General features: G+C 36.0%; 1 protein-coding gene across 1 annotated transcript; it reads right to left on the bottom strand.

Moving 5' to 3' along the window:
• Positions 1–21475: 21475 nt before the first annotated feature.
• On the bottom strand, positions 21476–23447 carry LOC111913882 (MYB-like transcription factor ODO1). The gene is made up of 2 exons (XM_023909596.3): positions 23053–23447; positions 21476–22476 (listed from the first exon to the last, which is right to left on the bottom strand). The coding sequence occupies exons 1-2, from the start codon at positions 23313–23315 to the stop codon at positions 21915–21917; spliced, it is 825 nt and encodes a 274-aa protein (XP_023765364.1). The 5' UTR covers positions 23316–23447; the 3' UTR covers positions 21476–21914.
• Between the last annotated feature and the right edge of the window lie 357 nt (positions 23448–23804).

Genomic DNA, 23804 nt, shown 5'->3' with positions numbered 1-23804 from the left:
AGGGCACACTCGGGATTGAAACATGCCATTGAACAGTTCAATGAATCTCAAAGATCTAGGAGTCTCAAAACCAATTAAAACCTAATAATACATTTCGTTTATCTTGGTGGAAATTGGTGAATCGTCATTCACCTACCTTCAAATATTTTATAGCTTGGATTACGGCATCCCTCTTCTAAGTTATAAAATAGTTTGTTGGGTCCTAGCCTTAATATTTCTATTGGGTGTCATATTAAGGACTTAAGATCAACTATCTTGAATATCTCCCAAAAGATGTCTGGTTTAGACATTTATGATCTTCCCAAATCTCTTGAAACAAGCTTTCCTAAATGAAGATGAAGTCCCTTGGAAATCATACTTCATTCACCTCCTCCAATTATTCTCCCCAACCCACAAGTTCTTGAAAAGTTTAAGGTCACTCAAGCCCAATTGGCAAGTCAAGGTCTAGGTGTGGTCACATCTTGGAGATGTAGGGAGAGTTGGGTGTCAAAGTCTTGAGAAAGTTGGTGGTTCAATCACTTTCTAAGTCACATAGTGAGTTCCTTTGGGACACCTATGAAACAGACTATGAGAAGACCCTTAATGATCTTATCTATTTGTTAAGATCAACTTCCTTAAAACTTGATGGACATTGACAATAGTGACACAGGAAATCCCAGAAAGCATTCTCTTCCCAATGGAAATGGATCGGCCATAGTCAACTCGGTTGACCAAATGGTAAAGAGAAAAGCTAAGTCTGTGATAGTCCCATGTACCATTATCAAAGGGTCCATATGTTTATATTGCCAAAGGAAGGGAAATTGGCTACGAATCTGCCAAATTTACCTAAGGATGTTGAAGTCAATAAGTTTGACTCCACTTCAGGTAAAGTCCACTATCTAACTCTGCTAAGTTTCTAATCTGAGATTCTTGATACATGATGTGACTGGGTCACATGGTGATGTTTTAAGAATCAAAGAAAAGTGAAGAAACTTAAAGAAAGAATATGCTGAATCTGATCGCATAGATGGATTTCTATCGCGTAGTTTGAAGATCGGATTCTTGAGCTACTTCTTAGGAGTTATGAGATATTGCTTAGGAATAGATAACAACAAGTTTTCATATGGATTGTAAGGATAAGTTTTTCCGCAAAGTTTTAAAATAAAAGAAAGTTTTTGATTTTATTTATTTTAAAATATCCTTACAATGGCATTTGTGGAAAAATTGTTGCTTATATGATTCCATTAATAGCAAGAGTGGAAATATGAAATTGATTCTTTCATTTGTGGTAATGTCTAAATTTACCAAATTAGGAAAGATTCTCATCACCCAAGTTTCAATTGGACCGGAACTTGGAATCATGCAAGTTGTATAGCATGATGAATGAGAACTTTCAAGTATTGGAAAATTAAGACTAATTACTCGTTCACATGGATGTGTGAGTCAAGTAAAGGACTAAGGGATCGAGTACACATTCTTGTGCACTGATTAATTCCACCACAAAAGATTGATAAGATTATTTGTCATAATTTACTAAAGCTCAGTAAATATGATTATACTTACAAGCTTAAGTGTAACTCTGAGACATTGGAAAAAGTTTCAATGTAAGGCAGAGCGAATAAGAAGAATCAACTTAGGCAGAAAGATAAAAGTTTCTCAAATCTGAAAAGATGGGAGACTACTTTAGTATCTGTTTTTGTGATCATCTTAATGATTAAGGAACCATATCAAAGTTAGTTCTCTAAGGAAATCTTAGTGCATTCTTATGACTAAGAAGAGGGATCTTGAATTGTTGAAATGGTGAAATCAAGAAGATGAGTCATACTTCGTTCCAATACAAGTCTTAGAGTCACACTCCAAGATTGAAACTTGAGTGACATGACTTAAAGAAGGTTTAAAACACTTGTCAAATGTAAGAGTAAAAGTTTTCTACTCTTGTACATTTGAAATTGGTAAGTTGTGATGTTTTGGATAAAACAAAGACCAACTTAGGCCAACTTTGTGAAGTGTTTGTCTTGATTAGAATCCACACTATCTCTTGAATAACTGACAAGAAAGTCTTATATGTCAAGAGGACAGTAGGAGTCTTAAAGGTCTTGAAAGTCTCAAGAACTAATCAGGAATAAAACCTGAAGTTCTTCACTAGCACACGACTTGAGGTTTATAACCTATCGTGTTGGCATATTCTGTGCCCATTCCAGTTAAAGTTGGCTTTGCATATGAGTTCTTAGAGTTCTCAATTTGTTGCACAACAACTTGGAAGCAATGGCAGGCCCTTGAGCTGCCAGGTGGCAAAAAATTAAGATTGAGTTCAATCCATATGAGTTTGGATTTGTCATTATCCTTGTCTTGTGACTATAGTTTTGACAATTCACATGGATAAGAACACATACACCATTAAATCAAAGTGTCATAAGGTTTCTCTCCGATTCATGAAAATGATGGTGAGGAAAAACTTTCACTTAGTAGATTTAGCTAGATAGCAATTGTGATATTTGCATTCTCAAAGTCGTTAGTGGAGCGTGTGTGGTTTACCGACACACTAACCTGGACTTGTGAGAAGTGGAAAAAAGTTCTAACCATTATGATTACGGCATCCCTCTTCATAATTGTTTAGACACACAAGTGTGGTATCTAAGGGAAGGTGTATGATTTTGATAAAGTCTTATCAAAACAATCTAGTATCAGAAATCTGAACTTTGGTAAGAAGGTCAATGAAGTATTGATTTACAGAAGTCCAGCTGATTTCTGAGTACATGTCAAAGATAGTGGGAGCATAAGTGTTATGCTAATAATCATCATGTTAGTGGGAGCATGATAATTATGATAGGTATTGCAAGTTAGCAATGTTAATTATAGAAAATAAAAGTTTCAATAGGGAAAGAGTTGTTTTGCTATAATTAAGGGAGAGGAAATTATACTTCATCTCAAATCTATAAGCTTAGATCATGAGGTTTTAATCATTTAGTCAAGGATATATATGAATTTCATGTTGGAATGGCTCAACATAAGGAAATTTTGTATATGAGTCCATTATTTGCGTTCTAAAATTCGATGATGATTACGGCATCCCTTTTTCATAATCTGAATTATGAGAACTTGGCAAATTGAAATGGACATATTATAGCAAAAGACTGGTTTAGTCTTTATGTGAGACATCATGAATCGTGTCCCATATGCTTCGGATATAGGACCGATTACATGTGCTATATTCATCCTTTCTAAAATTTTCCAAATGCCTAGGGCATTAAGAAGGGAAAAGGTTTAGAACTGGATATGACTAAAAGGATTAAACAATTGTCGAGGACAATCTAAGGTTTACCAAAGATTGGTTGCTCGAGGACAGTTGGAAGTATAGTGATAATTCTGGAAGGACCATATTGACATAATCTAGAAGGAGGCAACTCTTGTTCAGAAGTGATAGTCAAAATGGAATCTGGAAATGTTTCAAAGTTAGAATTTTCAATCTGTTTAAGATTAGGAAACTTAATGCAAGAAGGATGTTTCCAAGGAGCTGATCTCCGTTGGAATACTCTGTAATGATTGTTGTCAAGTCTTTCTGACTTTGTGCATAATCATTACAAGAGGATCAATGCATATAAGTTTAGAATCTAACAGATTTCAGTAAATGGCATGAATTTGGAATTCTTGCATTTGCAGTAAGGATTTGGGAGTGTGAAAAGAGAATCATTGAAGTTATGTTCAATTGATCTAGTTCACAAAGTAAAGATCATAGACAAACATAGTATGCATACTTGGTGTGTGGCATGACGAGTGTTTAGAAAACATAGTGTACATGCTTGGAGCATGGGAAAACTATTGTTTTAAATTCAAGAATAAAGTTGATAGTTGAAACAGTATATAATGAATAATGTGTAATCATATGGTGATAAATAAAAGGTGTTTTATTTATGTTCATAGGTTTTGATACCATATTGGATTCAATTATTATTGTATTTCACTTTGCATGTTTTGACTTCCCGGATAAACTAGGTTATTCTTCCGGAATGACTAAGTTATTCAAACCATCCACAGTCAGTCATATGTTGGAAGTAGATATGAATTAAGACTGTCATGGGTTGGCTTGTAGAGGTCTAAGGTGTTGGACAAAGGGCTACAACACTCATGAGTGCTCATAAGTTCTGAGTATTGGATTCAACCCGCGCTCATTGGAATCACTTCATGGATTTTATCACGAGTGATCATGAGACGATAATATCTTATATTCTTCAAACCTAGAGATATGAGTTGTTACTATGAGTTGGTTGTACATTGATTGCACGAAAACGCATTTGGTAACTCGGTGCTATAAAACGTGTCTTTGTGTATGATTCAACAAGTAGTAGAACAATCCATATGAGTCGAAGTTTATCCATTCCTTTTACCTTCGGGATAAAAGCGATATCTGTGGGCCCCTCGATGATTTGATGATGACAAATGCAAGTGCTCGGCCGGGGCAGGACTGATTTGATTTGCTCAATTAGTCAGTCGTCATAAATCGGAAATCGTGAAACAACAAATGGACAGAGAGAATGATTATAATCCATGTCTCAGTCCATATGATATCTAGAATGGAGGAATATATGATCCCTTAGCTAATGGACAAGTCATTGACAAAGGTCAGAGTTCATCGACAAGGTCAGACTTCGACAGAAGCTTTTGAGAGCTACGATTGCCAGTTGGTTCCTGAAGTCATACGCAATAATAGTTTTAGACTTATCCAAGTGGGAGACTGTTGGATTAATGTCTAAGTCCATAACTATAATTGGTAAGACTTGACCCGACCCGGCATGGTCCATTTGGGTTGCATGGCATCATGCACTTGGATAGACTATAATGAGAGAAATAAGACACTTATGGTTATTAATATATTATAAGTTCTAGTATATTAATTATAAGAATAATAAGATTATTTAATTAGTATTGATCAAGAATTAATCTAGGATTAATTAAGTGATCAAAAGAAGATTAATTAAATATATGGGTTGATTGTGTAAATCATCCATACTTGTATAGTGGGCTAATGCTCCATTGATAATCAAGTTGGGCTAAAACCCATAGGATGGTCCTTGGATGCTCCATGGTGTATTTGAACCCATGGATCCAAGGAAATGGAAAGTCATGACAATTAGGGTTTACCCTAATTGTAACACTATATAAAGATCTTATTCTTGACAAAATCGGTGACTAGTATCATTCTAGAAAGGGCTAGCCGATTTTCATGAAGTGTAGAATTCTCTCAAGTTATTCCAAGTGTATTTGGTGTTGTGTGAACCATTTGAGGTGTCACACTTGGGGCACTTGGCACTCAAGCTTCATGAAGACTTTCTACATGAAAAAGGTATGTATTCTATCTTGTTACACTCATTGTTTTGTATGCTAGATTAGGATAATACCTTGGAAGTTCTTATTTGCATGTATAATAGAGAAAACATAGATCCAAGGTATTTAGGGTTGCATGTACACTTAGGAGTGTTAGAATGCTCAAATCCCAACAGTAATAATCACATGTTTGTGTTAAATAATAAATCATTAAGTGCATTATACATATTAATCTTGAAATTCTTGATTTTTTTTCTCTTTTTATGACAATATTGACCGTTTGACCGAGTTTGACCGAGTTGGCCGAGTTTGACCGAGTAGGCCCGAGTAAGACCGAGTAGGCCCGAGTTTGAACGATTATGTCCGATTTTTGACCGAGTTTGACCGATTTTTGGCCGATTTTGACTAAATCCGAGTTTTTTGGCCGAGTTGACATTACTCACCTCAATGGAGGGCCGATTCCAAGTAATCGGCCGAGTAGGCCGAGTTTTGCAACACTGATTTCAACACTACACATCATCCGCAGATTGATGGCCAGAGTGAGTGGACTATTCAGACCCTTGAGGATATGTTGCAGGACTGTGTTATTGATTTCGGTGGGAGTTGCGATTCCTACCCACCTCTTGCGGAGTTTTTCTACAACAGTAGTTATCACTCCAGCATTGGTGCCCCACCATTTGAGCTCTTGTATGCTCGAAGATGTCGTACCCCGGTTTGTTGGGGAGAGGATGGTAATAGGGTCATGGGAAGGACCAAATTATTCCTTCAGACCATAGAGCTTATTTTGCAAATAAGGAAGAGACGGAGCCAAGACTAACAACTGACTGCACTGCAACTTAAATGACGTGGCATAGTCATGATGTATCTCCACCACCACCCCACATTCAGTGAAAATCTCCAAAAAAAAAATAAGGCTTAAGATAAATAGACCTAAAAAGAATAACACGTAGAATCAGATGTTACAATTCTCTCCCACTTAAACTAGATCCCGTCCTTGAAATCCGTATTGGCTAAAATTTGTAGAAAAGAACCCCTCCTAGGCAGATCATTATGACTCCTCCAATGTATTTTCTAAAACAGTGTATCCCAAAAAGAACGATCGCGAGAACTCACGAAAATTAGACCGTGCTAGCAACACAAGCTCAAATATTGAAAATTATTCCACTGACAAAAAAAAATCTCATACTTCCGACTAATCAATCAATACCAAGTGAAAACACTTAAAACTAGGAATTCCAACAGTGCAACTCTATCTCATCCAAATGATAACTTATAACATCGAGAATCTGTCGGTCCAAAACCTCAAAAATTAGATTCCATGTCGTCAATCATCCTCCTGATATATCCATCCCCTAGCTCCCTCAACTAGGGTCATTGCTACCCTTCACCGGAGTGAGTTCTCAGACCTTCCTAAGTAAAGCAAGTCATCAATCTAAATCCTGAAAATCACACCCAATGAGCCTCTGATTCTGAACTGACTTCGTGAGAAGTCGTTACTAACTCTCCGCTCCTAGGACTGTAACAATAGACGAACCATGAGTCATGTCGAATCTAAACTCCCATCCCAACTCAGGTGTGTAGCTACCTAATAAATCATCCAAGATAACTACAACGAACACCCTAGTTTGAAATTTCCAACACAGTTGCTCCACCATTAGTAACCCAACTCTTAACAAGCAAATCTCAAAATACAAATGGATCCACAATGCAAAAAAGATAATCAAGGAACCTAAATCCACAAATGACTTTCCAGCAAGTTGTCAATTTCTAATCACCTGAGCTAAACTTATCGGCCATCATGCCACCAATAGCCTATCCAAAATGCTCAAAAACTCCCAACTATGCGAAAACACTAGCACACAAAGACCTAAACGTCTCATTCACACAAATTTTGGGTCCCAACGACACAATTTGCATACATGCTAGTTCACGGTACACCGTGACACAATCTAACTACTAAGCTCACAGTATAACCTGCTCCTACGATCTTTCCCCCTCGCCTAAAAATTCACTACCATTACAAAATAACTAACCATATCCTGCCAACTAGGAAAATACCAATGTACAACTACGACCTAAAATAATCATGTCACTGCACTCTATACAACCCCATCTAGTTGCTATGGTTCAAACATAGTCTCTTATAAGATTACAGTCCCCTATAATCTTTTTCTAATGTCGCCTTCAACCTCTCTTAATCTATGACCTCCTAGGTTAGAGTCAACCAATCACTTAAAAATTAAAGACACAATCACTAACATTCTCAATGCAACCTACCAAGAGAACACATTAGTCATCCCAAACCACAACATTTCTTGCTTACCACTCTATCTGAAGAGTAAAGTACTTAGGGGTTTTATAGGTTATATTTAAAATCATGTGGCGGAAAAACTTAACCCTTAAGTTCACATGCAACCTATTTGGATCTAATTTTTCTTTATTGATAGCTATAATCTATAAACAACAAAGAACCTTAGGAAAACCCTATTATTATCTAAAATCACAAAGGGATTACGGTTTACATACCTTTAAAAAATATTATTGTAAATAACCAATAAAATCCTTCTTTAACAAGCTCTAGAAAGCGAGCATGAGAAATCTCGTGCCTCTAATGGTTTGTACCCAAACCATAGCAATTAGAACACATGAGGATAGAGGAGAGGGGAGATGATTTTCAGCAATCCTTCTTGGAATAATGGTTGGCTAAAAATCACAAGGTTAAGGCCCTATTTATAGTTGATAGAAAAACCATAGTTAACCCTGATTTGAAATTAAATATTATTATTTCAAATCTTGAATTTTATCTAGTTTGCTTGTTATCCAAATTAACTATATGGAATAATCTACAAACCCTAAGAAGCCTTCAAATTTTCGGCCTAACCTAGAATATTCCAGAATACTTCTCTCGTTCAACTATTGGATAATTATAGCCTAGGTCCCTATATTATTAATCAATCTAATTAATCCCAAAATTATTTTCAATTAATTTTTGATTAATTATCAAGTAAATAATACTATTTCTAATTAATATATTAATCTCATAATATATTAATAAATTATTTATTGCAATTTATTAATCATATAATAAACCAGTAAATCAGTCACTCTCTCCAAAAGTCATTCTAGTTAATTACTAGATTTGAGGCAACCCAAAAGGACTTTGCTTTTAATTCATTTATATACCAATTTAGTTATTGGCTTAGACACTTAATCCAACAGTGTCCCACTTAAATAAGTCAATAACTACACTTTCAAGTATAACTTCAAAATCTAACTGCAAAGTGTGCTTTCCAAAGCAACTACTACACTCTGATATGATCATACATCGGTCCTAAGATAAGTGAAAAAATATTCCTATGTTCTACGAGATATCGTATGGACATGAGACATGGATTACAATCAATCTCTTGTCTAAAATTATGTTTCCTGATTTCCTGATTTATGAAGACCTCATAAGACTACTAATTGAACACATCAATTCAGTCATGGTTGTGGCCAACACTATAATGTCAACACTAAATCACCGAGGCACCCAAGATATCGCTTTTCTCGTTAAAGAAAATGGAATGAATAAACTTCGACTCATATTTACTTGTATCTTTTACTCACTAAATCATGCATGACACTATGTTTTATAACAACACGTTACTAATGCGTTTTCAAAACATCAATGCACAACCGACTTGTAAATTATAACTTATATGTTTCCATTTCAATAATATTAGATATTATGGTCTCAGAATTACTCATGATATAATCCATGACGTAATTCTTTGAGCATGGGTTTATCCAATAGTCAAAATCTTCATTTTCTAAGAACTCATGAATATTGTAGCAACCATTGCAATGTCTAATCTCCATAGACAATCTACAATCCATTCATGACAGTCTTGATTCACTACTTACTTCCAAAACTATGAGCGTCTGTGGAATTTTGAATAATCAAATCATTCATGAAGTAAAACATCCAAAACTAAACACAAGAATAAATAATTGAAACAGGAAGTAACCATACTCATAAATAATATCTATTACTTAATCACCAAGGTTAATTACATTTCTTTTGTTACAAGTTTCAAAATATCAACTAACTACTAAAACTAATATCAACTCTCAAGCCTATGCTCCTAGTATGCTGGTTATGCTTAACCCTAGTTCGAGCCTTCATGAAGGATCTGCAGGATTATGTTCTAAGGATACTTTCTTCACCAGAAGATGACCTCCTTTAACCCTACGTTTGATGTAATGATACTTTATGTCGATATGCTTGGATCTACCATGATCCTTAGGTTCTTTGGTCAAAGAAAACACACCTTTATTATCACGGTAAAATTCCAATGGCTCTTAAATGGTCAAGACTACTCTGAGATCGCCGATGAAGTTCTTTAACCAAGCCACCTCATTTGATGTGTCACTCGCTTTGATGTACTCTTGTTTACAAGTAGAATCATCCACTGTATCGTGTTTGGATTTTTTTCCAAGTCACTAGTCTTCTATTTAACACAAACACCCAACCTAACTAAGAAAAAAAGTTGTCTCGATCTGTTTGAAAGTTGCGTCAGTATATCTAATTACTCTTAACGTACTACTGCCACCAAGGACTATAATCATATCCTTCATCCTTCATAGATAATTAAGAATGTTCTTTACTACAGTCCAATGAGCTCTACCAAGATTGCCCTGAAATTGGCTAACCATGCTTAAATCATAAGACACGTCAGGGCGAGTACATGTCATAACATAGATGATCGAACCTAAAGCCAAAACATATGGGTCCTAACTAATCTTAGCTATCTATTCATATGTACTAGGGCTTTAAGTCTTACTCAACTTGACATTACTCAAAATAGGAAGTTCCCCTTTCTTGGAATTTTCTATACTTAAATGATTTAGTATTTTATCTAAGTACGTACTCTGACTGAGACCAATAAGTCTTTTCTTTCTATCCCTCAGAATCCTTATCCCAATAATATAAGCTGCTTCCCTTATATCCTTCATGGTGAAACACTTCCCATGCCAAGATTTCACTTCTTGCAAAGTTGAAATGCCATTTCCCATAAGGAGTATGTCATCAACATACTAAACCAGGAAAGTTACTATACGCCCACTAGGTTTCACATACACAAATGACTCATACTTGCTCCTATAGAAACCAAATTCTTGACTTTCTCATGGAAGCATAGATTCCAACTACGAGAAGCTTGTTTTAATCAATAAATGGATTTTCCATGCTTACACACTCTATTAGGAAAATTTTCATGTATAAAACTTATGCGTAGATCAAGTAAACATTCTCAGTGAACTTCCCATTAAGGTAAGCGATTTTGACATCCATTTAACATATTTCATAATCATGAAAGGCAACTATAGCAAGCATTATCATGATAGACTTTATCTTAGACACTCGTGAAAAGGTCTCATCATAGTCAACCCTAAATCTTTGAGTAAATCCTTTCACAACCACTCGTCCTTTGAACATGTTTACATTCTCATCCCTGTCAGTCTTCTTCTTGAGGATCCATTTGAAACCTACTATCTTTCGACCGGTTTCATGATCAACCAAATTCCAAACCTGGTTGTCATACATGGACTGAATCTCCATGTCCATTGTCTCTTTCCATTTGGCAGTCTCAGGGCTCGCCATTTCTTCCTTGTAGTTAGCTGGCTCATCCAAATTCACTAGTGTACTATCACTGATAAACATGTCACCATATGATGTTATATGTAAACCACAAAACGTAGGTTTCATGCTAATCCTATTGGATCGGTGAAGAGGTAACGAATTCTCAATGGGCTTAACAGGAGTGTCATCCTTTGTTTGATAGCTATGGTCTTCTAAGGTTCCTTCATTGATTGATTTTGGAATTTCTTATATATAAATAGCACTCCTAATTTTCTCTTTGAATATGAGCTCTCTCTCTCTCTATCTCTCATGAAAAAAATCCTTTTTGAGATGCACAGACCACATTCACACTAGGTCTACAGAACAAGTATCCAAAAGACTTTTGTAGGTAACCAATGAAAATACACCTCTCACTTATAGATTCTAGAATATCATGAATCTCTCTTCTAACGAAAGCTTCATAGCCCCAAACCCTAAAGTGACCTAGCGAGGGAACTTACGTTGTCCACATCCCATGAGATGTTTTGGAAACCTTCTTAGTAGGGACAAGATTAAGGATGTGGTAAGTTGTCTCTAAGGCTTACCCCCAGAAAGAAACACGAATGGAGGCTCAACTCATCATGGAACGAACCATGTCTAAAAAGATTCGATTTCTCCTTTCAGCCACACGATTAAGTTGTGGTGTCCTAGGATAAGTCAATTGTGAAACTATTCCACATTCCTTGATATAGTCATGGAATTCGATGTTAAGATACTCTCCACCTCTATCAGATAAGAGCATCTTTATCTTCATGTCCATTTAACTCTCGACCTCATGTTTAAAATCCTTGAACTTTTCAAAGGTTTCTGATTTATGTTTGATTGAGTAGATATATCCATATCTGCTATAATCATCTGTAAATGTCATGTAGAATCAATTGGCATACCATGTGGTAGATCTGAAGGGTCCACATACATCTGTGTTTATAAGATCCAACAAACCTTCACATCTTTCACAAGACCCATCGAAAGGTGATTTCGTCATATTACCCAAAAGACAAGATTCGAAGTCATCATCTAACCTTAAGTCAAATGATTCTAAAACTCCATCCTTTTGGAGTTGGGCGATTCATTTCTTGTTAATGTGTCCAAGACGACAATGCCACAAGCATGCTTTGTCTACACCATTAGACGAATCAATATTCAATACACTATTGACTAAGCTATCATACACTCAATTACAAGGTAAAGCTTAAAAAAACACCATTTTATAAGCTAAAATTGAACCATTCATATCATTAAAAGAATATTGAAACCCTTGTCTAAACAATGCATGAAAACAAAAAATTTTCATGTCATTTATGATGAACAACAACAATTAATCAAATCTATCCAAACATCACCACCAAGCACAAGACCATCAGTTCCAATCTTGGTAACAGGAGAAGATAGCTGATTTCCCATGATCATATTTATTCTTCGGTGATCCACCTCCTCACTTTCTCTTAGCCCTTCAAATCAAAACAATTTTGAAATCCACATCCTGTATCAAGAACCGAAGAACGAGTAAGTTGTGAACTATTGACTTGACTAGTTTATATACCTACTGACAATGGCTTAACCATGACATTCTTAATTCATTTCAAGTAGTTAGTGTAGCTTCATTTCCAATGGGGCTTTTCAGTACAATAGTAGCAAGTGGCTACTTTGGGGTCACTAATAGCAGGAATGTATGAACTGCGCTTTGCCTTCAACCCACGGCTAGATAATCCAGTTTGGGCCTTGCCCTTCCAGTTCGAGTTGGGATTAGCCTTCATTTTCTTTCCTCTATTTTGCCCAATGTCAAGGACGGGAGCTCTTGTAGCGGGAGGGACTTGTTTTTTCTTCATTGTTGATTCAACTGTCTCCAACAAGTTGTGGATTTGGTCCAGTGTGGTATGTGTGTTGTTCAAATGATAAGATAAGATGAACTGATAATAACAAGGTCGCAATGAGTTAAGGACCATGTCAATGGCCAACTCCTCATTAAAAGTCACATTGAGAATTTCAAGATTCTCCACATATCTCTACATTCTCTGTACATGATTGCAGACAGAGTCTCCCTCCTTCAAATTGCAGGCCATTAAAGCTTTAACAAACTCATACTTTTCTTAATATACTCTTTTGTAGAACATTATGCAAGATCTAAGCCCATCTTGTATGGACAATATTCCTCATAGAACTTTTGCAACTCAGGTACCATGGTTGTAACCATGATATAATTGTCCTTTTTGGTGCTTTCATAGTTGTTCTTGTAGGTGGCAAGCTCTTCTGGAGTAGCAGTTGAGTCATTGACTCCGACTAGAGTTTTTTCGAGGAGATATTCATTGCCCCTGTATTGATGAGTTCTTTTGCGATTTCACATCCAGTCCATGTTGTTTGGACCAATTAATTTCTCCTTAGAGAGGATCGATAGTAGAGAGAAGTTGTTGTAGGAAGATTAAGCAGCAGTTGTATCTCCTAGAGTAGACATATATATAAGAGAGATAGTTTTAGTTGGTTGATATAAATCCTTAATATTTGAACTCATAATGAATATTTAAACATAGGATACAATATAACAATTCACAACTAAGAAAATGGATATCGTAATGTTATTGCAAATTTATGAAGGTAAGTAAAAACCGTTCACCAATTTCAATGTATGAAATTCCTAGATATTTTGAGATTCATTGAATCTTATCAATGGCATATTTAATCTCAAATTATGCTCTTCTATTTGTGACTGGGATACCGACGATCACAAAAAAGATGTGAATGAGCATGCAAACACGCTATGCAACCTTGATGTCATTTATCATCTCTAATTAATGTGTCAGTTAACTACACATGCTCTATTAACAATGATAATTCTTTAGATGCCCACAAACGACATATTAATGTGTCAGTTAACTACACGACATATTTTTTAGATGCCCATCATTTCTCTTTAAAGTCAATATTAGTGTACCGGTTAACTACACAAGCTCCACAAACGACATATTAAAGTAGGATGTGCATTTTTATGAATACCTTACTTTTCACATTTTTCCTAAAGTAAGTAGAGTGATATTTTTCTATAGAAGGCTCTAGTATTTTTATATCATTATACTTTTAATGAGATTATATCCTATCAAACCCGTTTAGGTAATGACCATCCACCACACATGAGAGCGGTGGGTGAGAATGGACACCCATTCAATGGCCATTTTACAGGCCACTTCCTTATACCTTCTATATAGCATGGTTTTGTGAATAAGACCTACTATTGATTTGACTAACTTTTCTTATACATATAGTAGTTAACTTTTAATAATATATATAAGGTATATTTTATTTTATTTTTTTCAAAATATGAGGTTTATTTATTAATTATTTAAATTAAATATTTTAGTTAATTAATATTAAACTAATTATGATTTGTCTTTATCTTTTATATAAAAAATTAATTAAATCATTATAGATTAAACAATTATTTACTATTAACCAATTAATAAAATAATTCAAATTTAATCTTAAACCAAACCCTCCTAATTTTTGAAAGTAGGGCTGGGTTTATCAGGTTTTAATTATTCAAATGTTAAAGCTTTAAAAATAACAATTCATGAAACAAGATAAACCCCTAAAAAGGCTCCCCCATTTTCAAAATAGGCTTAGGGAGGCTTGGGTTTCAACAAACCCTGGCCAAGTCGAAAATCATGGCTATTAGGGTTTAATTACCATAAAACCTAATTTTGATATGTTCACTATTATGCACAATCAAATAGAAAACCTATGGCTCTGATACCACTGATGGGTTTTATAAATTATATTTAAAATCATTTGGCGGAAAAACATAACTCTTAAGTTCACATACAATCTGTTTGGATCTAATTTTTCTCTATTGATAGTTATAATCTATGAACATCAAAGAACAACAGGAAAACCCTAAAGGGATTAGGGTTTACATATGTTTTGATTATTGTTGTAAATAACCAATAAAATCCTTCTTGAATAAGCTCTAGAAAGAAAGCACCAGAAATCTAGTGCCTCTGATGGTTTGTACCCAAACCCTAGCAATTAGAACACTGAAAATTAGAAGAACCATTTTCCTTATATAATTGGCATGAATTTGGAATTCAAACCACTGCCCAATGAAAAAATGTCATGTGGAATATCGGTTATTAAACCGTCACCATAAAAAATCACCACGTGTGAAATTGATGATCACTTTTCTCCTAAATTCCCATGAAAACCTTGAACTGTCACTTCCATCAGATATTTCACTTCCCCCAACTGGATAAGAACCACCATACGTTTCGATATCGAGTAAGAACGGTCCGCCCTGGGTATGTTGGCCTACGGCACAAAGCAGGACCCGCCTCAACCCAACCCTAGTCTAACAACCATGTGCACATAAACATTCAATCATATAACGATTCACATCCAATCAAACCGATCTAGCAGATCACATAGCATAACATCATCCTAACCAGGATACCAACCTTAACAAGGTCTCTAACATATATCATCCTAACTACCAGGATGCAAACATAGCAAGACAATAACATAACAACAATACCCGGATCACAATCCGATAAAGGGCCGACCTTGGTGTCGTAGACCCTGTCGATATAGTGAGGATAACTCACCTCGCAACTGCCGACTGAAAAGATAATACCGAGATGCTCCGACCACTGACATGATCTCCACCACTAGCCAACACCAACACTGAACTCAAAACAAATGCCAACGATTACCAAAATGCCCCTGGAAGTCAACTGGTCAACCCTTGGTCAAAGTCAAAGTCAAAGTCAACCTCCTGACTGACTCTACTCGCCGAGTCAACCCGATGACTCGTCGAGTCCCCATGCTCAGAACTTCCCCAATCCGCAACTCAACTCGCCGAGACTCGCCGAGTCCAACAACTCTGAGTCCCCTCGCACTCAACTCACCGAGTCCTCCCTTGACTCACCGATTCACGGCTCAACCAAAAGAAGGTTAGGACCTCACGACCAGACTCGCCGAGTCCAAGAACAGACTCGCCGAGTCCAAGGCTATCTTCAACCAACTCGTCGAGCTGTTCTTCCAACTCGTCGAGTTCTTGCCCACCTTCATGAAACTCGCCGAGTACACCCTTGTCACTCGCCGAGTACCCCTAGATCTTAATCCATACAAAAACTTTCCAGGCCATGTAGATGATCCAAACCATAGATCTACCCTTCTACAACCCATCCATCACGTAAAGCGGCAAACTTTACGTGAATCCAAAGAGATCTAAGCATATAACACTCTAGGTTTAGGGTTTAGGACAAGATGGCTTCACCAATCACTCAAGAACAGGGACTTTAATGCACTTTAGACCTTCTCCATTCCAGATCTGAGGTAGCAACCTCATATCTAACCTCCAAACTCAAAATATCACAAGCTATTCTTTCCAAATACTCCAAAATGATGAATCTAGATGAATAATAGCCCAAGCAACGAAATAATACCTCAAAAGAAAGTTCCAACAGAAGAGAAATCTGAATCCTTGCAAAGCCCATTGCTCCAAGCCTCTTAACTCTCCAAGATCTTTTCCAAAATCTCTTCTCCAAGGTTCAAATGCTCTCCAATCACTCACAAACGTGCATTAGGGTTTTTCAGGACTTCAAGAGAGGGTAAAGAGGCTGGGGAGAGGGTATAATGTCCTTTATATAGCGCTCATCCTCCGAAATTAGGGTTTTCTCCACACAGCACCAACTCGCCGAGTCCAGCCGTCGACTCGCCGAGTTGGCCACTTAACACGCAACCAGCATCGCGACTCTACTCGCCGAGTCCACCCATGGACTCGCCGATTTGCTCTTTCACATTTACACTTTGAACCCTGAACTTGCACTCCTGAACTCGGGATGTTACAAGTTCATACCAACCCAACGGGTATCTAGACTCACAACACTCTAGTTGATCTTGTCGTCGACCTAAACTTTATGATTGTCTTGACTCACCACACTCAATGTTATATTGTTATCAACTTACCCCTTTCTGGCCCTCAGCGAAAAGTTATACCGCCCGCTCTATTGACCGTCTGCGCAAAGGTGGACGCCACATCCCTTCACAAATATGTCGACATATGCATAATAACAGTAAACAAACAATTTAGCATTACAACTAATAGTCTACAAGTCTACCCACCTAACATCATATAATAGTCTAACCACATCCTAGCATACTAGGACATATACTGCAATATATAGTAAAGTTAGAAAACTCACCTGAGCCAAATAACAGAAGCTTAGCAGCAACCTCAGCAACATAACAACTAACACCAGCTACTAAATGCCCAATCGAGACCAGTTCTTAGTCGAATACTCAATTCTACCCAAGTTTTACCATAGGTCAAACATGTCAAAAAGTCAGCGGTCAACGGTCAAAGTCAAACCTAACCATCACGTTGCGGCCAATCCCCATGATCTCATCGTGGTCGCTAAAGGAATAAACAAGCGCATGACTTGCAGTCCACGTGTTGTCTTAACCCTTAAGTCCAAACTTCTAACTTTTTCAGATCTGGTACTTAATAGCTTCATAATGGATTAAGTTTCCAAATTTATCCATTAGGATGGTCCAAACAACCAAGATCTAAACTTTAAGTCGAATACATCTTTCTCGACTTAATCCATTAAGTCCAAGCCTCCAACTTTTAGATCTGAATCAACATGATGTTTACATGGATAAAGTTTCCAACTTTATCTATAATAAGGTCACAAAATTCCAAAATTTAAATCCTTAACGACCAAATAAAAACCAAAACATCATCCAAAAGCTCAAGTGTTCTTCCAACTCAATGGAATAGGCCACAAAGGGACCAAAACTTGCCAATATCGACCAAAATCCCAAAAACTCTTAGATCTATGGAGGAAACATATTAAAGCTTGAAACTCTAGAGTTTATCAAGGTCCAAAGGTGTTAAAGAAGGTTGAAATCTTCAAGATCCACTCTTCCTTCCCTAAGCTTTAATGTATCATTACCCAAGAACATCATAGGAGCAAAAAAGAGCACCAAAATCATTTTAGGAGAAAGGATGAGCTTCAAACACTTTAATGGAGACTAAGGTTTCATTACAGGTGTTTTAGAGGAAGTGGAGGCTGAAAATGACGAACTATAGGGTTAATGGCCTTTAAATACTCCAAAAAAAACTCCTAAAAACATGTAACCCACTAGGCGTGAGGCGTCCTACACTCCTTAAAGAGCGATCTACGCTTCTTAGATGAAATTCCATATTTTTTTGTTTTCAGTGAATAATTTAAACAACTATAACTTCTTCGTTCTAACTCTGTTTTTAGTGATCTTTATATGCATACGGAGGTATTGACAAACCCCACAGTTCTATGTTATTAATTTTGACTTTAAGTATAGTGAAATTAATACATTAATGCATGAAAAAGTCTCAAATATCACTTTTTCTCATTATAACCTTTTATCTCCAAAGCACAATTCAATGGCTTAAATCACTTAACCAACATTATTAATATCTAATAAGGTCTAAACTTCTTTCCTTTGAGGCATAAGACCTTTACTAGATCAAATTACGGTCTGCTATTGAAACATCCCAAAATACTAAATAACAAAATTTATCTTTAAGTCAACCAAAACCGTCAATCATTCATTTCAAACCATCAAAGAATTAAGTGTGGAAATAGTTATCAGAGTACGATCCCAAAATCATAAAATGCTGAACACTGGTGGATGCAATGCGATCATGTCGAACCCTTCCATTTCGAGCTAGAAGTCCCTGAAAAATGTTTAAACATAATTTTAAGCACAAAGCTTGGTGAGTTTCCCAAAATACCACATACCATACAAGCAATGGGCCTCACCCTAACTCGCATAACGGGCCCCGCCCAACATACACAACATGCAAGTATCCTACAGAAAACTAGCATCCTACAAACATAAAAAAGTTGGTCGGCATTGGTGCCTTCGACTCACGAGTCAATGAAGAGACTCACCTTTATCCGATGATAAACAAATCACACACTCGAGCTGCTGCTACAACGACTAATCACACTAAACATATCCAAAACCAACCCTAATTCATAATTATGGTAATAACCCATAATAAATGGTCCTTTTTATATTCACTCTCACTAGGGTAAAAGTCCATTTTACCCTTTCTTTGTTGTACTCACCCAAACATGCCCCAAAGCCTTAAAATAGCCCAAGTATACTTCTGGGAGTACGTCATGCGTACTCCTCACTTACGCCCAACGTACTACGTGATTACAGAAAAGGAATACAGATTAAACCCGCTACACCTTGCGTAACTCAGGGTTACGCCTACGTAACCCCCTGTTATCCAAAACCATAATTAAGCTTTTATTAACTAAAGACTAAACGTCCAAATCACATATCTAAATCTTGGGAAGGTCTTAACTGATAAAGTCGATAACTTTAAGCTTTTGCATGGCTTAATAGAGCCCAAAACTACCAAACCATAGGTTCATAACTTCACAAAATGACCAACAATTCATGCATTAGTGAAATATAACCCTCAAGATCTGATTTTTATGACTTAATAACCTCATAAATGGCTTAAAAGCTGCTCAAGGGTTCTGGAGTAGCTCATACTCACAAGAACCAAAAACCATGGGACCAAAAACACATAAGGATTTACCAACCAACAAGATCTGGCAAATGAACCACGATGGTGGGAGCTTTTTACCTTTTGAAAAAGCAAGGGGAACAACAAAATCTAGATCTACAAGAAATCGACTACCAAGACCTCCTATGTTTATCACCTTCACAAAACTCACAAAATATCACTCTAAAATCTCAAGAACCTCACAAGGTGGCTAGGGTATCGAAATAGTGCTTTGGGACAATATGGGTTGGTGACGAGGGAGACCTCAAGGACCTAAGGTCCTTTAAATAGGGTCCAAAACTGTACACATTAGGGTTTAGATTCGGCATGAGTATGTACTGCGTAGTCGACAAGGTCCACGATTTAACTTAATTGACCTACCCCCGGCGTAAGCACCAAGTACGCCCTGTGTAAGGACTGATTTGTAATATTATGTTATGTTAAGTTGGAAATGAAAATACCTAGAAACAGATATTAAAAGTATCCCAAAATTAGAGACATCCTGCAACCGGATGTTATACATCATCTTTTTCTTCAGAAAATAAATTTTGTTCTTGATTTCTTGAAACAACAACATATAAATAAATGACCAGCCACAATAATAATTTACTTTGGATATATCGAATCAACACTCATAAATCATAAAAAGTCATCACAAAAAAGTTTCACCGGTAAATTTGAGAAAATTTTGTCTAAAAATTGAAAACATCCAGATAGCTAGTTAGGATCGTTTCTTGTAGAGACACATATATAACATTTATACCAGTTGTAGAAACCAAATTTTGGCTGGCTAGGTGTGGAATAAAGATATCTCGAAGATAAATCAATAATGGGTTGATGAATAGGTTTTATAATATTTTATAAAACACTTCTGGTTAGGGAAAATGATTCCAAAGCTACTCATGCTCTCTACAAAACTATGATTACACTTTGGTGTACTACTAACTAATGACCATTCCTTCACTTTTTATAGTAGAGGAATGAATATGCATTTATTTAAAGGGGATAATCTATCGTAGCTATTATTAAATATTTATAACATTTATAGCTCCACCAAACCCGGTTCAGTTTAGGTGCTTACAAAATATATAGCATTACTTGATTAAAGGGCTTACGTTTCACACTATAAGATTCTATATAAAGATGCATAACTTTTTGCTCCTTGTATGGTTTTACGAGATGCCATGTCCAATGTGTATAATATTAATCTTCCTCCAAAAAGCATTCTCGTGGAATTTGTGCTCTTGCACATGATAAATATAAGATTTGATGTTGCAACATCAAACAACAAGATTAATCAGGCAGATTGTTGACCGCTTGGTTGAAAAATACTGATATGAAACTAATATTGTTTCAACATTGACATGCAAACATATTTATACTGAACTTTAATAAGACTTGTTGCCTCTAAACATATTTATACCTGGAAGCTGTCCTAATCCAACCAGGAGTTTTAGTAATATATCCCTTGAATATTTCCAGATCATCTTTATTCATAAGCTTTGATCCGTGGACCGTAATTCACACATCATCATTCTTAATTTGATTATTATTTTAGAAACTGAGTTTTTAAAAGATTTTTACATGTCTCCTGGCTTCACTCTTAGGATATATCCTTTGTAAAAAATGACAACATTCTTTTTGATAAATCCTACTCGGCATTTAGCAAATATAAATCTAAAACTTATGCAGAAGATCTTAAGATGGGCAGCAAATTAAGAAGAAAAAACTAGTATCTCGGAAGAAAAAAATGTAATATTGTTTGTCAACAAAAGAAAACATACATACATGCATATATATATATACATACATACATATATATATATATATATATATATATATATATATATATATATATATATATATATATATATATATATATATATATATATATATATATATATATATATATATATATATATATATATATATATATAGTTTGTCGACAAAAGAAGGCATATACAATAACTTTCCATATTCACAAAGACCTTTCTATGTTCTGGACATTTGACATTTGTTCCTACTTTAACCATATTTTCTAAGTAGCTACACCTTTTTGTTGTTTGATAAAGTTACCTAATTGATGGGGAGAAATCTCTTTTAAGGCTTGAGTTTTCTTCTATACCATCATATACATGGTGCTTAGTAACACTAAAAACATAAAATTGACTAATTCCCAACATGTGTAATATTACTAACATATAATACTTGTTTCTCTTTCAGACTCTTAGATGAAGCGTCTCATTCCACCATGTAAAAAAACCGGGCCAACATTTTAATCTAGTTCTCAGGATTGGGACTGTATTACTGTTCTACAAACTCATTGGATCTCCATGAATGATTAAATGAGCTCCAGAACATGATCACAATCTTATTCCTTTGAACTAAATAACTTCATTTTTGTTGTTTCTTTCCGGTCTCTAGTCTGTCTAAGATGTTCATCTCAACTTCATTGAAACAGTTCAGCTCAAAATCATGAACTCCAAAATCTTGACAATCAAATAGCCACGTAGCACAATCATCCCACGAACTAAAGTTATTGAAGTTTTGTGCAGTGTTTGGTAACTCCCAAGTCGTTGTATCAACTAGTGGAGGCTCATCATCACCTAGAAGGTAGCTTAATAACTTTTCATCTTCACAAAGGCTATCAAACAATTTATGTGGCTCATCACTCAAAGTTGAACAATTTTCAGGTGGTGAGGAGGTTGAGTTCTCCTCCGAGTTTCCAGTAGCATTGATGCTTTCGAGCAGTGGTGAAAGGCTGTTATTTTCAGATTCTGAGGAGTGTTCTCCTGGACAAGATGAGGTTTTTGTGTCTGGAGATTCCTTTTCAAGTGGTTCATGAGTGACAGGATCAATTCCTCTTTTTATGAGTTTTTTCTTGATATGAGTGTTCCAATGATTCTTAATCTCGTTATCTGTTCGTCCTGGTAATCTTGCTGCGATTTTAGACCACCTAACAAACAATCAAATGATAAAGAAATTTAGTGAATACTGTATGATACAGAAAAATTTAAAAGAATTTGTTCCAATTTCATTTCATTTTTTTTTTGTTTGCTGAGATTTTATTTTCATAACATGAAAGATCATCTACCCGAACCACAAATTAAGATGAAGTTCGCTTTAAAATTCAATGACGAAAACGAAAGGAACATCTTATGTATTACTTTTTTGGAAATAAATGTTAAAGGATAGATTGAGAATTAGACCAATGAAATTAATTAGGCACTAAAATACCTCGTCGTAGCTTTACTATGAAACATGTCGGCCATAAACCATATTTATTTGATTGGTATGACTTATATTTTGATATATAATTTATTTGATCGCTTTTGTTTTTAATAAGATACTTTTGTCTTTATAAAATTCGTATATAGACAGAACGGGTGGTCTTAAACAACCAAAAGCGAATTTATTTAAAACATAAGATACGATAATGAAATTCTAAAAAGATTTGAGACTGGAGTATGTAATTTTAAAAAAGATTGAGAATTTCTTTTTGTTGGAGTGAGTGAGTCCAACGACGACCTACCGATTTCCGAGACGAGCATGGAGATCAATAACCAGTTGTTCTTCAGACTCAGTGAGTAGGCCACGCTTCAAGTCAGGTCGAAGGTAGTTGGTCCACCGGAGACGACAGCTCTTCCCACACCGGCGGAGGCCTGCGAGCTTAGGGACAGCACGCCAACAACATTGGCCGCTGGTTAGTATAAAGTTGATGAGTTTATTATCTTCCTCGGCCGTCCACGGCCCTTTCTTCACCCCTAGTTTATCACAGCACGGCTGTCTTCCCATCGATAAGCACCACCAATCACCAGCGGAAAAATAAAAATACTTGACAATCTTAATGCTATTATATCCCGATGCTTATAATGTAGAAACCCTTCAAAACAAACTTATCCAGGTTTACGCCACCACCAACCTATATATATATATATAGTCGCTGGAGATATATAGAGAGAGAAGGTAGAGGGCCCACCATTGATCCATGAAAGATACTGGTGAACTGCCACTTGGGTTGGGTGGTGAGTGATGAGGTGAAAAGGAATGATGGGTGACAAGAGACATAAAAGGCCACATAAGAGTCCTCAAAATATATATTTTAAAATTATCAGTTTACACCCATGACTTTAATAAAACTGATAATTTCTAGCATGCCTATTTTTAAACGAATATGATACAACAACCTAGATATGTGACCAGAAAGAATCCGTTGAACTGCAGTAGGCTTATATGTGACATTATTTTTGAATGGCGGATACAAAGTTAATTTGTGTAATTCGA

This window comes from Lactuca sativa, chromosome 6, assembly GCF_002870075.4.
Source record: "Lactuca sativa cultivar Salinas chromosome 6, Lsat_Salinas_v11, whole genome shotgun sequence".
NCBI classification, from domain to species: Eukaryota; Viridiplantae; Streptophyta; class Magnoliopsida; order Asterales; family Asteraceae; genus Lactuca; species Lactuca sativa.
This window is presented reverse-complemented; position numbering and strand designations above follow the sequence as displayed.

What these genes read in the sequence shown, in the direction of transcription:
- LOC111913882 (XM_023909596.3), bottom strand. Translation starts at nt 23,315, where the DNA reads ATGGGAAGACAGCCGTGCTGTGATAAACTAGGGGTGAAGAAAGGGCCG. An exon ending in CATGCTCGTCTCGGAAATCG is followed by an intron (nt 22,477 to 23,052) that starts GTAGGTCGTCGT and finishes ATTGTTTGTTAG; the next exon opens with GTGGTCTAAAATCGCAGCAA.